This window comes from Apodemus sylvaticus, chromosome 4 (assembly GCF_947179515.1).
Source record: "Apodemus sylvaticus chromosome 4, mApoSyl1.1, whole genome shotgun sequence".
NCBI lineage: Eukaryota > Metazoa > Chordata > Mammalia > Rodentia > Muridae > Apodemus > Apodemus sylvaticus.
This window is the reverse complement of record NC_067475.1, coordinates 110,521,255-110,536,237: the sequence shown is the minus strand read 5'-3', so window position 1 is coordinate 110,536,237 and position 14,983 is coordinate 110,521,255. Positions and strand designations below refer to the sequence as shown.

Here is a 14,983-nt window from a genome sequence, read left to right as displayed (position 1 = left end):
TATGAGAGGGAAGGGGATGACTGGGGTTGTGGTGAATGATGTGAGATTCACAAAGAATCAATAAAAAGTTTTTTTTTTTTTTTTTTTTTTTTAGTATGATACACACAACTTCTTCTTACAAGAGACAGTGAACTACACACTGAACAGGAGCAGGTCTTTCAACCTCTTCCAACAACAACCACCAAAACCAACGAGCATCTCTGGCAAAATCTAATTCTATATGTGTCCATGATTTGTTTTTTCTCTTTTGTGGAAATAACAAATAATTCACTTGGAATGGAACTTAGTAATAAAGAGCTTGATTGCCTGGTATGGAGTTCTGCAATCAATCCCCAACACCCAGGGTTACAAATAAACAAACAAATAAATAAATAAATGAATAAGAAAGCACTAACAAGCTGGGTGGTGGTGGTGGTGGTGGCAGCGGTGGCAGCGGGCGGTAGTGGCGGTGGCGCACGCCTTTAATCCCAGCACTTGGGAGGCAGAGGCAGGTGGGTTTCTGAGTTCGAGGCCAGCCTGGTCTACAAAGTGAGTTCCAGGACAGCCAGGGCTACACAGAGAAACCCTGTCTCAAAAACAAACAAACAAAAAAGATTAGATTTTTTTCCATTGGAAATAAAACCACAAACAAACCAGTACACTATAGTGAAGAACAAACTCAAAGTTTCAACTCTTCAGTTCAAACAAAAGTATTCTATCTCAAGATCATAATTCCTTTTTGTCTTCAAAAAGTAGATGCAAACACACTAAAAATAATATATGTACATTAGCAACGAGATGGAAAATATCTTACCAAAACCAGACAGTACAAATGGAGGTTGGTGTGGATCTGAATTCTGCTATCGTTCTGCCTCAAAAAATTTGCAGAAACCAAAGAAGCAGCAACCTGCCCAGCCTGTTCCAGAGGGCACAAAGTGGGAAGGGACGCCGCCTGGTTTTGTTAAATGAACTGAAGTCCACTTGAGAAATCAAAAGATGTTCCCTTTTTGGACAGCAGCAGTCCAGAAAAAGGTGTGCTTGGAAGATGGATCAACCAGTTATTTCTGTAATTTTGTTCTGACTCTGTGTCTATGACACAGAAAGGTAGTCTACAGGCTACCAAAAGAGAAATGGAAACACCAACTCAAACACAAAATCATGGATCTATAATCTTCCCGCCTCTACAACATGCCAGGTCATGGCAGCACACACTGTTGGAGAAACCAGCCAACGTCTGATTTAGACATACCATTCCATGCGCTAGAACACATACCTGGCATTGCTAGGGTAACCAAGAACCAGAGTCTACATAGTCAAGGAATCTGGGGTGAAAATCTGATACACTAGTCTAAAAAACAAAACAAAACAAAAAACAATAAAACGACTCCTAATGATATACGGCTAAGGCTTCCTCTTGCAGCAAACAGGAAAAAAATACAGACATCCACAGCCAGAGAGCACGCACATGTGACAGAGAGAGACAGCGCAAGCTTAAAACACACAGCTCTAAGTGAGCCATCACTGGGAAATCCCTCCCCTCAGAGCTCAAAGAACCCCACAGAAGAGAAGCTAGAGGGAAGAGTGGAGTCAGAGGGGTCAGGACCCCAGGAGAACAAGGCTCTGTAAACCAACCGAGCAAAGCTCATCTGAACTCACAGAGACTGAAGCAGCAATCTCAGCCTACACATGCCTGTGCCAGGTCCTCTGCAAGTATACTGTTAGTTTTCAGTTTAGTACCTCACAGGAGTCCTGAATGTGAAAAAGAGGACATCTCTGATTCTTGTGCCTTCTCTTGTAGCTCTTTTATTTTACTGTGGGCTTGTTTTGTCTAACTTTGGTATGATGATTTTGTTTTATTTAATTATATTTCATTTTGTTGAAAAAAATTAGAAACCAAGAAGTAACAGCAGACCTTGGGGTTATCCTAGTGACAGTGGTCCAGAAGCAGCCTGGCCTGGTCACAAGGCTGACAGCCGACCAGTGCCTTGTGTAAAGAGTAATAGATGGCTGTGCACATGCCCAGCTGTTAAGAGCACTTGCTGCTTTTGCAGAGAACCTGAGTTCAGTTCCCAGCACCCACATAGCAGCTTAGACCCTCCTAGAACTGCAGCACTAGGGGACCCAGTGCCCTCTTCTCTTTTCAGGGGATCCAGACACACATACACATAAAGAAAAACACAAATAAATAGTTTAAAATGAAAAATGTTCAAAGCCAAGGGCAGCCTCTCAGAACTAGTTCTCTGGCAGGATTTAGATGTCGTTTTCGGCTAGGTAACTGCAGATCCTGACTTTCTGTTCTTCCTCAAAATATTGGCAACTGCCCAATAGGCTTTGAATAGGTTTCTTTTCTGTTTTAATTTTCTGTGGTTTGTTTCTGGTGCTTGTAACTAAGGACAGTGCTGTAGAAAGAGAAAAATCCAGGAATATCAGGGAGTGTGTTGCCTTGGGATTAGAGAAGGAGGGACTCCAGGCCCTGAAAACATCAGTGTCCTGCAGTAAAGTCTGAACAGTAGTCATGTACTGTTTTATTAACTTTCTTACTTGGCTTTGGATGCTTTCATATACACAAAAACTGGGGATTAGATTATTTTAAAATGTATTTAACAGTACATCAGCTAAATATTTACATAAGGTCTCTTTATCACATAAACAATACTTCATAAACTGCACAAAAATATAAGCACAATAAGAAGTGGGTACCTGCTGGGCAGTGGTGGCGCACGCCTGTGATCCCAGCACTTGGGAGGCAGAGGCAGGCAGATTTCTGAGTTCGAGGTCAGCCTGGTCTACAAAGTGAGTTCCAGGACAGCCAGGGCTACACAGAGAAACCCTATCTTGAAAACAAACAAACAAAAAAGAAGCAGGTACCCTGGTTTAATTTCATGACATATGTCTACTCGTATTTTCTTTTTGTTTTGTGGTTTTGTGTGTGTGTGTGTGTGTGTTTGTTTGTTTTGTTTTTCTTTGTCAAGAGAGGGTTTCTTTGTGTAGTCCTGGCTGTCCTGGAACTTGCTCTGTGAACCAGGCTGTCCTTGAACTTATAGAGAGCCACCTGCCTCTGCCTCCCTACTTGTATGTGTTTTAGAAAAAAAAAAAAACTACTTATTTGGTAAGCTTTTGACTTCAGCAAGAGTTTCTATCTTTTATATTTCTAACTTATGCTAAATAAGTTAAAAGGCTTTCCTAGATTCTCAGAAGGCAGAACTAATTTGCACACAGCAACATAATTAAATGTTACAGAACACGGACATTTTACTTATATTTGTATGCATATAGTTATGCAACAAAGCAATAATGTGTTTGCACTGCAGTCTCTGGTTACCTGAGATAGACCAAATACATGTCTGCATTCTTCAGGACGTGGGGTCTTTTTTCAATGGGAAATTTTTATTATTGTAAATCCATTTTCAGATGCTATCATATACATAGAGTAAATTCTGTGGATTTTAGTAATAGCCTGTCTAATTGAAATAAGAATCAACTGTTAAATAATTATTTTTCTTTAGTTTAAAGACACCATTTTCCTTCTTGTTTCTAATAACTCTAGATGTGACCCCAGTGGACAGAATGAAGAAGAGGAAGATCTGTAAGCTTCTCATAAAGGCAAGGGCGAGTTTCTAATGAAACCCTGTGTCAGTCAGCGTGCCAATGATGGCCGTGCTCTGTCTGGATTCTCTCAAAAACTGTTTTGCCACTAAAGTCTATTCCCTGCTTTGTAAGTTTGAACCCCATAAAAAGGTTAGAGTTCAGTTCAGAGCTTGCAGCACTCAGAGGGATGTTTTCTTGGCAGGACTTAGGAAATGTTTTTCTTGGTATAACTATGTATATAGACTGGCTGTAGGGAGGGAACTGGGAACCACCGAAGTTAAATTCTGGAGGCTATTTATATTTTCACTTCCCTAAACACATTTGTTTGACCCATTTGCACCTGCACCAGATGTGCTTGATCTCATGTGGGTGGGAGGTATGTGGGCAGGAAATACAGCAGGGTGTTTTCTTGTCTCTGATTGGATGTGGGTGGGAGATACAAAGGCAGGAAATACATCAGGATCGAAGTTTGCCCCTGACTGGACCTGGTGGGAAACAGGGTGAGCTTGTGGAGTTAGTTGCCTTTTTAAGCCCCTACAAGGTGCTACCTCTGGCCATTTTCTGGGGACCTAGAGATGGACCTGGCCAGAGACGTATCCTCCTGCCCAGTATTTAATTAAAGCTTGCTTCAAATTTGACTTTAAATCTTGATAGTGGTCTTATTTTTGCCCACTGGAATTCACAATATCCTTTTGTATCTTTTGAATTGAGAACCATAAGAATATATTAAATAGTTGAAAATATATAAAATTTGTTTTAAATATGAAGACTAAGGAGGGTCTTAGTTAAATAAAAGCACTCTTAATACATTCTATATATCCAGCCATTAAATCCCTCCTGCCAGCTCAAAAGTTAGAATTGAACTTACCACACTGTCTCTAAGCAACCCAACAATTAAACTAAAGCAAACCAACCAACCTTGGGGCTGGACAGGGCTTGAGGGCTGATCTTCCAGGGGACCCAGTTGGAATTATGGGTCCTAGCACCCACATGGCAGTTCAAAACCATCTGCAAATCCAGTTCCAGGTGATCTGACACCCCTTCTGGCCTCCATGGGCATCCGGCACAATGTGGTACACAGAAAAACATGCAAGCAAAATACCACACGCATCAAATAAAATAACAAATTAAAAAAAATCTAGACCCTCTTCATTGTCATTTGACAGTAGTTAGAGATTGTAAGGAGTTGATTCTGTGTGGCTCTACAGTGCCTGAACATATTACAGGAAAGGCATACAGAGAAGCTGTTTAAGAAAAGACAAAGACATTAGATGTAATGCTATACTCTTGTAATCCTCACACCTTGAATCAAAAGCTTGAGACCAGCCTTGGGTACATGGCAAGATGCTATTAAAAAAGAAAAGAAAAGAAAAGAAAAGAAAAGAAAAGAAAAGAAAAGAAAAGAAAAGAAAAGAAAGGTAATTTGGTGTGCTTTAAAAGTAGTTTCTGAGTATTAGAGGAATGAAATTAGAGTCATAGTCTCTGTGACTTCAACTTTTGGTAGTTAAATATTCCTCAAAAATATAAAGAATACATGAATAATAAATGCCCAGAAAACATTAAAATTATATAAATGGAGTCATGCAATACCATTCATGACTAGTGCTTAATTTTTAATATGAGAGAGTGTTTTTTTTAAAACATAAGCATATTGAGAGTAAATTTTGGGTCTCATAAAAATTTTTGATGCTGAATATGAGAGAATAAGTGTCATGTTTAAAAGGGATGACTTACAGGGGTTGAAAAAGAGCATAAGGCACCTGGCCTGAACAGCAGCTCTTAGTTGGGTCACTTGTCCCAGTAAAAATTAACTGAAAATTGGAGATATTGAGCCCAGGAAACTGCAAAGTACACAGTTTGTATACTTTAGGGTTAGGGTTCTGTCAAGTGCTTAGTGAAGAAAGCTGAGTTCAGGATTCCAAGTTATGTACCATCAGTTAAGGACACCCCCCTCCCCCCAAAATGGGAAAGATGTTTCTCCTGTATATATATCTAGTCCAAATGGCGGCTTTGTCTGAACTCAGATATAGACACTGTTTTAGGGTTTCTAGTATTGTGATAAACACAATAACCAAAAGCAACTTGCTGGGTAAAGGATTTATTTTGACTTGTACTTTCACATCACAGTCCATCACTGAAGGATATAACCCAATAGTCTCTGGTCTTATAGAACCAACCCAAATGTGGTAGTACCTCCTGTGGGATGGGTCCTCCTACACCAACTATCAATCAAAAGCGTGCCACACAGGCTTGTCCACAGGCCAGTCTGATAGGGTCATTTCCTCATTTGTGGATCCCTCATTTTAGATAATTTTACCTCATGTCAAGTTAACACATAACTAGACAGTACAGATGCTTGCCTATCTGTACTGATAGGTTTTATGTGTCAACCTGAAACAGCTGGAGTTATCACAGAGAAAGGAGCTTCAGTTGGGAAGTGCCTCCATGAGATCCAGCTGTGGGGCATTTTCTCAATTAGGGATCAAGGGGGGAGGGTCCCTTGTGGGTGGTACCATCTCTGGGCTGGTATTCTTGGGTTCTATAAGAGAGCAGGCTGAGCAAGCCAGTAAGGGACATCCCTCCATGGCCTCTGCATCAGCTCCTGCTTCCTGACCTGCTTGAGTTCCAGTTTTGACTTCCTTTAGTGATGAACAGCAGTGTGGAATTGTAAGCTCAGTAAACCCTTTCCTCCCCAACTTGCTTCTTGGACATGATGTTTGTACAGGAATAGAAACCCTGACTAAGACGCCATCATTCTTATTATTACTTAGAATTTCCTCTTCATCACACCGCCACCTGTAATCCTTATGACCCAGGAAGTGGCCTCATCTGCTCCATTCTGTACAGTTATTTCAGAGCCAACCCTTAGACATTCTGGTCTGTGGTGAGTCCTGGGATGACGGGATGGGGCAGATGGCAAGGGATGGGGCAAGAAAGAGAGATGGAGCCGCGAGGGATGGGGAAATAGCGCATCTGTATCTTACTGCCCTTTACAAGTACGAAGCCTGCAGAAGACCATGTGTACCCAGGAGAAGCCAGAAGACAAGGAAGGCCGGAGAGATGGTTCAGTGGCTAAGAGTGCGTACACTCCTGTAGATGGCCTACGTCAGGTTCTCAGTGCTCGTGCAAAGCAGCTGACAACTGTCTCTAACTCCAGCTCTCAGGGAATCCAACGGCACCGGCCTCTGCTGGTAACTGCTCTCATATGCATGTACACAATACATAATCTCTAGGGGACTAGAAAGATGGCTGGGAGGTTAATAGAATGTACTGCTTATAGATGACCTGAATTTGATTCTCAGAACCCACATCCAGTGCCTCACCATCACCTGAAGCTCTAGCACCAACATCCTTTTCTGCACTCACACGCATAGAATCAAATAAGTAAATCTAAAAATTTAAAGAGAACAGAAAGCCCTCTTTATTATATTCTTGTTGGTAGGATCTTGCCATATTGCCTAAGCTGCCCTCAAACCTACGATTGTCCTGTCTCTGATTCACAAGTGCTGGGATTATAGGTATGCATCAGCCACACCAGCCTATGGGAAGCTCTCTCTGAGTTATGAAATTACTTAGTTGAACCATTCACAACTTTCTCTCCAAACGGAGAGAGACATCTGAGGCAGCCATTATTCTATCATACCTTAACAAAGCATTTGAGGGTTGAACAGAAAGATATCCCGACATCCGACAGACTCCAGCTGTTCCTTAGGGCCGCTCCAGCATACATGAGCTCAAGATACCACCTGCCTTGTTTGTCTTCAGAAAGAGGAATGTGGAAATGATCCTTAAAGAGCAATGACATCTTATGAAGACAGCCCGTCTCCTTATTAGCAGACTGTAATTACAGTGCTCCCCTTCCCTCTTCTTCTCTCCTCTCCTTTCTTCCTCCCTTCTCCCCGCCCTCCCCATAAGGGGTTAAATTGTTTTAGAACAAGGAAGAAAGACTGGGTAAGCTTCCTAACCTGGATCCTATTGTTCCCATAAGCTTATAGATTTTAGCTGGGGGAAAAAACCCTACACCTTCCTTCTTTTAAAAATGTGTTATCTGCATTCTATGTGTGTGAGTGTTTGCTTGCATGTCTGTCATCTGTCTGTCTGCTACACATGTGCTTAGAACCTGGGCTAGAAGACAGCACTGGAGAGCCTGAAACTGCAGCTACAGCTCTCTGTGAGTATTGGGAACTGAATCCAGGTCCTCTGAAAGAACAGCCACCGCTTAACCACTAAACCACGTCTCCAGTCCCTACAGCTTTGTTTTTGTTAACTCTACATGAAATCGAGATTTTTTTTCCCTCTTTCATTCTGTTTATTTGAGTCATTATCTGTAGCTATGTCTTTGTTGCTAATTGAAAATTACATTTACTTTCATTTTATGTTCCTGTTGTTGCAGATATTTCAGAATATCCTGTGTACTTATCACTAATTTGAAAGTATATTAGTTGTTAAGTGCCTAAAACCTGTTAGCTAATGTTAATTAAACTCCATACCCATACCCCATGCCACTATATCATAAATTTGATTGTTAGTTGAAGATTATATTTAAATCCAATTCACTTTTTTTCTTGTTTTCTTTGAGAGACTCTTTTATTCTGTAGCCTAGGCTGGCCCCAATCTCTCATTTCTCCTGCTTTAGAGGTCATAGTGCTAGGATTATAAGTGTGCATCGCTTGCCCTTCATGGTTATCTCTCTCTATGTCTCTCTCTCTGTCTCTCTCTGTCTGTGTGTCCGCGCACGTGGATGTTATGTGGTTCTATTTTTACCTTACATATGTTATGCATTTAACATTCTGAGAGACTTTATCATACTTCCACATAGATCCATGAAACATATTGGGTATTATCTCCTATGTGATATCTAGATTGTAATAATCTACCAAATACTAATAATCCTCAGGAAATACTCAATAAAGCTAGGCATGGTGAGACATGCTGTTAATCCCAGAACTTAGGAGACAGAGGCAGGAACTGTGAGTTTGAGGCCAGCCTGGTCTACCACCAGAGCTCTATAGTGAGACCTCATCTTAACAAAACAAAACAAAGATATACATATATACACTTTTTTGATTTTTTGGGTTTGGTTTTTTTAAGACAGGGTTTCTCTGTATAGCCCTGCCTGTCCTGGAACTCACTCTGTAGACCAGGCTGGCCTTGAACTCAGAAATCTGCCTGCCTCTACCTCCCAGAGTGCTGGGATTACAGGCGTGTGCCACCACTGCCCGGCTAAAAGATATACTTCTTAATAAATGAGAATGACCACATCTAAATTAAATACTTCATAACTGTTTCTTATCCTGGCAGTGTGGTTTGAGCTAAGATGCCTTCTCTGAGCTTCAGTTTTCTCTGAATACCAAATAAAATTGAAGCTCACAGGTTCACCGATGTCTTCTAAGTCTCCAAAATCCTTTGTTTCCTTGTACCTGTTTGCTTACCAAACAAGGCATTTGTCTGAAAACTGGCACACTCTTTGCAGGTGCTAGAGTTAGTGCTATACTTTTGTCTTTTTATGAATAATTGCAGTAAGCTATCTGGTCCAGGCACAACCCATGAATTCACTAAAGAGAAGTGAAACTTAACAGTGAGCTTCCTTGCCCACCATCAAGAATTTACTAGCTCAGTTTGTTTTTCTTATCTAAGATCCCCAAATATACCATATTCTTATCATCTAGTATGCAAACAAGTAGTGATATTTTCCAAAACCTCTTTGTTCCTTGTGTTAAAAATATACCCAATCATATCCCTATCCTATGCAGATCTGTTAAGCGTAATTAAACCCACACACATCCTAGTGACCCTTGAGCAAACACATACCTTTACCATCTGCTTGATAGCTCCCACTGACGTATGCGCTTCAACATCAAACGCCTCAAAAGATCCTTCAAAGGCTATGAAAATCCTCATCATGAAGTTATCTTCTCAAAAGCAAGACAAAAAAAAAGAAGAAGAAGAAGAAGAAGAAGAAGAAGAAGAAGAAGAAGAAGAAGAAGAAGAAGAAAGAAAAGAAAAGAAAAAGAAAAAGAAACCACCCTGTTTTTAAAGATAGTTGGAAAAAATTTCCAATTCACAATTGAGCACCAAATGGATGTGCAGTGGCATCTGTCATTGTCTGTCTCCACAGCGACTTGAAAGAGCATAAAGCAGCACATCCAAGGTCGGTATCCCAGCAGGGACAGCCTAGACCATGGCTCTGTGGGAGGGAATGTTTCTCTCAGCACAATCACGACAGCCACCTGGTTCTCAGATTACAGAAACCAGCGCACCTGACAATGGCTGAGGCAAGTGTGAGCAGGCTTCTGACACATAGCACAAATATCCTACACACAAGTGACACTTGGGTGTTGTAATTGCCCTCCCTGACCTTTGAATTTATCAGTCAAGAAAAGCCTAGCAAAAGAACCCATCAGAATATGGGCTTCATTAGGGTGCAGTGGCGTACAGCGAAGCAAAGAAAGTTGATTTTGTTGAATGAGGTGGCCCTGCAAATTCTTTGTAAAATGTCTGCCTGGAAGCATTCTAGTTTCCATAACAACTTTGTGTACTTGTTCTCTGGCAGTGTATCCAATTCTGCCATGGGTTTACAGAATAATACCCAGTTGTGCCAGGAAAATGAAAGTGGCCTTTCCCTTCCCATCCTTGCATAATCAAATCTGCTGCACAGCAACACAATATAATTGATATTTCTTTTAGTCTTTGTACTACTCAGAATGATTTGCTGTTGTGATCTCTTTCTACCCCTCTTGGCGTCAGTAGGAATTCTCTTTCTTTCTTTCTTTCTTTCTTTCTTTCTTTCTTTCTTTCTTTCTTTCTTTCTTTCTTTCTTTCTTTCTTTCTTTCTTTCTTTCCAACAGCTAAACAGGACAAAATAAAACACAATAAGACAAGGCCAAAGCTCTCATATCAAGGCTGGACAAGGTAACCCAATAGGAGGAAAAGAGTTCCAAGAGCAGACAAGAGAGTCAGAGATATACCCGCTCCTACTGTTAGGAGTCCCACAACAACACTAAGCTAACAACCATAGCATACATAGACACAGAAGACCTGGTGCAGATGCATGCAGGTCTCATGCTGGCCACTTCAGTCTCTGAGAGGCCACGTGAGCCCTGCTCAGTAGTTGACTCAGTAGGCCATGTTCTCCTGCTGTCCTCCATCCCCTGTGACTCATACAATCTTTCCTTCCAGTCTTCTGTTGGATTCCCTTATTTCCCAGAGGAGGGATGCAACAGAGACCTCAAATTTAGACTCTCTCTGTGTGTCGCCTGCCTATGTGTCTCTGCACCTGCTCTGCTCTGTGGCCAGAGGAAACTTCTCTGATGACACCTGAACAAAGCACCAATCTATGAGTATAGCAGAATATTATTAGAAATCACTTAATCTTTCTTTCTTTCCTTCTTTCCTTCTTTCTTTCTTTCTCTCTTTCTTTCTTTCTTTCTTTCTTTTTCTTTCTTTCTTTCTCTCTCTCTTTCTGTGCTTCCTTCCTTTCTCTTTCATTCTTTCTTTTATCTTTCCTTCCTTCCTCTTTCTCTCCTTCCTTCATTTCTCCTTCCTTCCTTTCTTCCATCCCTCCCTTCCTTCCTTCCCTCCTTCTTTTCTTCCTTCCTCCTTCCTTCTTTCTTTCTTTCTTTCTTTCTTTCTTTCTTTCTTTCTTTCTTTCTTTCTTTCTTTCTTTCTTTCTTTCTTTCTTCCTATCAGTTGTGTTTGGTTCTACCCAACATCTCAGGGCTATCTAGGCAGTGTAGAGAATAGGATCCCTCTCATGGAATGAGCCTTAATTTAAACCAAATATTGCCGAGGACAACATCCACATGACTCATAGGATGTAGAGAGGTCAAGATAGTACCTGCATGGAGCCATCACCCTTTTTTGCGGTGCACCCTTCCTAACGCTGCAAACTTATACACAACTTCATGCTGTGGTGATCTGTAGCCATAAACATATTTTCATTGCTGCTTTACAATTGTAATTGTGCTATTGTTATGAATCATAATGAAAATATCCAATATGGAGCATATCTGATATGTGACCAGGGAGAAAGGGATGTTTAACCCTCACAGGGATCTCGACCCTCTGGCTGAGAACTGTTGTTCTAGTCTCTGGCATGAGAAGGTACTCCTCAGACCAGTGAAAAAGAAACCTGGACACCAAGTAACTCTCTACTTACAATCTGTCCTGCCGGCAAGGTGAGCTGGGGAAATGGTGGTTCAGAACATGTGGGAGAGCCCAACCAATGTTGGGTGGGAATTATTTTCTTTTCTTTCTTTCTTTCTTTCTTTCTTTCTTTCTTTCTTTCTTTCTTTCTTTCTTTCTTTCTTTCTTATGTATGTGAGTACACTGTGGCTGTCTTCAGACATACCAGAAGAGGGTATCCAATCTTATTACAGATGGTTGTGAGCCACCATGTGGTTGCTGGGAATTGAACTCAGGATCTCTGGAAGAACAGTCAGTGGCCAGTGCTCTTAACCGCTGAGCCATCTCTCCAGTCCAGGAATTATTTTCAAACCCTATTCACCGAGTGATGGTACGACGCACCATTGCTCAAGTTAAAGTGCAAGCATTTCCCTAGAGCTGAAAATCTTTCCTCTAATCCTCTGTATGAGGCACTCAGCTCAGTGTCTGATCTTTTTTTCTCCCCATAGGTATACATCTGCCTTCCTCCTGAATTACATCCGGTGTAGGATAGGACCACTATCTTTGATTCTTAACAGCACTGAGCACAACTCCAGTTACATGATAGGTACTTGGTGCATGGTTATCCAGTGGTGGCTCTTGCTTGTAACCTCAGCGCTCAGAAGGCTGAAGAAGGAGGCTTGTCATGACTTGGAGTCCAGTCAGAGGTGTAGAATGAGACTCTGTCCCCAAACAAAGTAACAGCAACAACAGCACAAATGAAAACAAACTCCCACACACTTATGTGGCAGTTTATGAGTCCCTTCTCATTTCCTGCCTGAGTTCCAGATGCAAGAAATTTGAGGGAGTAGGAAGTATAATTGGGGGGGGGTGTTGAGTGCCTCTCTCTCTCTCTCACACACACACACACACACACACATCACATCACATAATTTTCAAATGTGTTTTGACACAGTGGTAACCTTGCATTCACTATTTTGATAGAGAGCATAATAGCACAGAATACAGCTAATGCTTTGGTTCTCTGAATATTCCCCTCCACCCACCTCCCTCAGCAACCGTGTTGGTCAACTGCTAAAAGTGACAAGAAGAAATCGTCTTCAGTTGTTGGGTGGCACTTTCCAGATGTTAAGCACTCTTTCAATGAATGACTGCTCTAAGACTGCCAAGATCACCCTGTTATCTTAAGGGTGTGACTACATGTGGCATGAACTACAATCCAGAAATGGAAGGCACACCTGAGATCCAGATCTTGAGGCTAGAAGACACAGGCTTCTGACCCAGATCTTGACATGGAGCTCTTGAGGCCCAGTGGCCATGAAATGCTTAAGCTCAGACAAGGCAGTGCACACATTTAAGCTCCGGAGACTGAGGCAAACAGATCTTTGAGTTTAAGGCCCACCTGGGACAAAGCAAGTTCAAGATTCAGACATGGCGGCACACACTGGGTCACACTTCTGCTGGAGGTCTAAATAAGGACATTGGAAGAAGAAGGAAGATCACTCTTCTTCGACTGCTTGCATTTACTTGACAGCACATCTGTTGGAACCTACTTCTTCAGGATTCCAGCTTATACAGAAGACCAGCTGAAACAACTAGCTTTGTAGGACTGACTAGATCGTTGAACTTCCCATCCACAGCTGCCCATTGTTGGCTTAGCTGAACTACAGACTATCATGACAATAAATTCCCTTAATATATTATAGAAACATCCTACAAGTTCTGTGACTCTAGAGAATGCTACCTAATACAGTAGGTGGCTGTGCAGAGGTTCCTTATATTCCAGGATGGACTTTATATTTACAGCCTTGCTCAGTCCTTTCTTCTGCCATTATAGTTGTATTTTAAGAGCACTACATCTGAAAGTGTCATGCATTTGTCCCTGGACCTTTAGGAGAGTCCTACCAGAGTCTCTATGTTACTAAGGAATCAGGGTCCCCACAGAAGATCGTAGTTTCATTAGTAAAAGAACATAAGACCAACCTCTCAAAAGGAACCTTGAGGACAATTTCATTAGAATTTATGAGAAAAAAACCTGAGGCAGGAGATCTGTCAATCTTGGCAGCTGGCTTTTCTGAGTTAGGCATGGAAGTTTAGCAAGCAGCCATAGCCGACAAACCACCACATAGTAAAGGGTAGTGGGGAGGGTTTAGAGAAAGAGGGAGAGAAAATGTGTAGAAAACAGAAAGAAGAAAAGGTAAAGTTAGCTGTTTCTGAGTAATTCGGAAAGGCAGGTCAACTAAGGAAGCTGCTTGGCTGTAGCTCTGTAAGCAACCGCTTGAGACAAGGGTTCAGGGAAAGAAAAGAACATTGTCTAGGGTGAAGGTGTAGCTATTTCTCCCATCTCTCCTTTAGTGCTAGGTGAATTCATCTCCTGAGGGTTATTCCCTTAGCCAGACAACTGACCTTTCCACCTGGATCAGTTCCTAAGGGAGGAGACAATGCAAACCTTCACCCAGAGGCACATCTGTTCTTCAGGGTGTGAGGTGCCAGCTTTCTCTTAATGGACTTCCAGGGCTACACATTGGAACACATTGGAATCCCCTTTGCAGGTTCTGCTTCTGGAGAATTCCCGTTAAGCTAAAGGATCCTCAGGAAACTTATATGCTCCCCACAAAGCCACAACCAAGTGATCTGTAGCTTCCTGAACTGCGTGTTTCTTTCCCTACAAGTGTTTGTTTGTCACACTGTTGTTGAACTGCCGTTTGAAAGACGTGAGCAAGTCAATTAGAGTTAGGTAGCTGCTCCCCACCCCAGGCAGCCTGCTGGTACTGTGAACCTCATTTCAACATCATCTGGTTGAACTATAACTAAACAGTGAGAATCCTTGCTTTCTGCACTGAAGGTAAATACCAGTTAGTGGTTGGAATTGCAGCATTCAGATGAGGAACTATGATCAAACTATCATCTTACTCCAATATGTAGACAAGTTCAAGGGATGTTAGCTGTTGTGGCAAATATTATTTTTTTAGTCTACTTAGACCATATAGCTCCCAAATAAAAGACACAAAACCTTTTATATTTATAATGAGCTTAAAAGCTTTAGAGCTGAGCAGATGTCAACCCTCTGTACTACTTTGTCTATTTCCCTGTCAATGACCTGAGTTATCATTTCCTATGTTCTGCCTGGGCTGCTCCTACTCCACAGGTGGGTCCTCATGGTCATGTGCTCAGGATCCACCTACACATGGTGATGTCTTCCTCCTGTCTTCTTTCTCTCATGGCCCCTGCTTGAAAGCCCAATCCCGGGACCTGAAGCCCCGCATAGCTCTCTTTTGCCCATCTATAGGCT

General features: G+C 41.8%; 1 protein-coding gene and 1 long non-coding RNA gene across 4 annotated transcripts in view; one reads left to right on the top strand and one right to left on the bottom strand.

Annotated features, from left to right (window-relative positions):
• Ankub1 (ankyrin repeat and ubiquitin domain containing 1) overlaps window positions 1–9,971 on the bottom strand; it is a 33,723-nt gene extending 23,752 nt beyond the window's left edge. The window contains exons 1-2 of one of the 2 annotated variants that reach the window (XM_052180483.1): window positions 9,379–9,969; window positions 7,211–7,354 (exon numbers count right to left, since the gene is read on the bottom strand). In XM_052180483.1, the coding sequence (XP_052036443.1) occupies window positions 7,211–7,354; window positions 9,379–9,471 (237 nt within the window). In that variant the 5' untranslated portion in view covers window positions 9,472–9,969. Of the gene's footprint in view, window positions 1–7,210; window positions 7,355–9,378 lie in introns of both variants that reach the window. The other variant, XM_052180484.1, reaches the window with a different exon arrangement.
• Window positions 6,161–9,488, top strand: LOC127683332 (uncharacterized). 2 transcript variants are annotated; one of them, XR_007977524.1, is made up of 4 exons: window positions 6,161–6,234; window positions 6,339–6,451; window positions 6,565–6,758; window positions 9,399–9,488. It is a non-coding gene; the product is annotated as an uncharacterized LOC127683332 (long non-coding RNA). The 2 variants fall into 2 exon arrangements; XR_007977523.1 differs by lacking the exon at window positions 9,399–9,488 and adding an exon at window positions 7,280–7,825.
• Window positions 9,972–14,983: the final 5,012 nt, after the last annotated feature.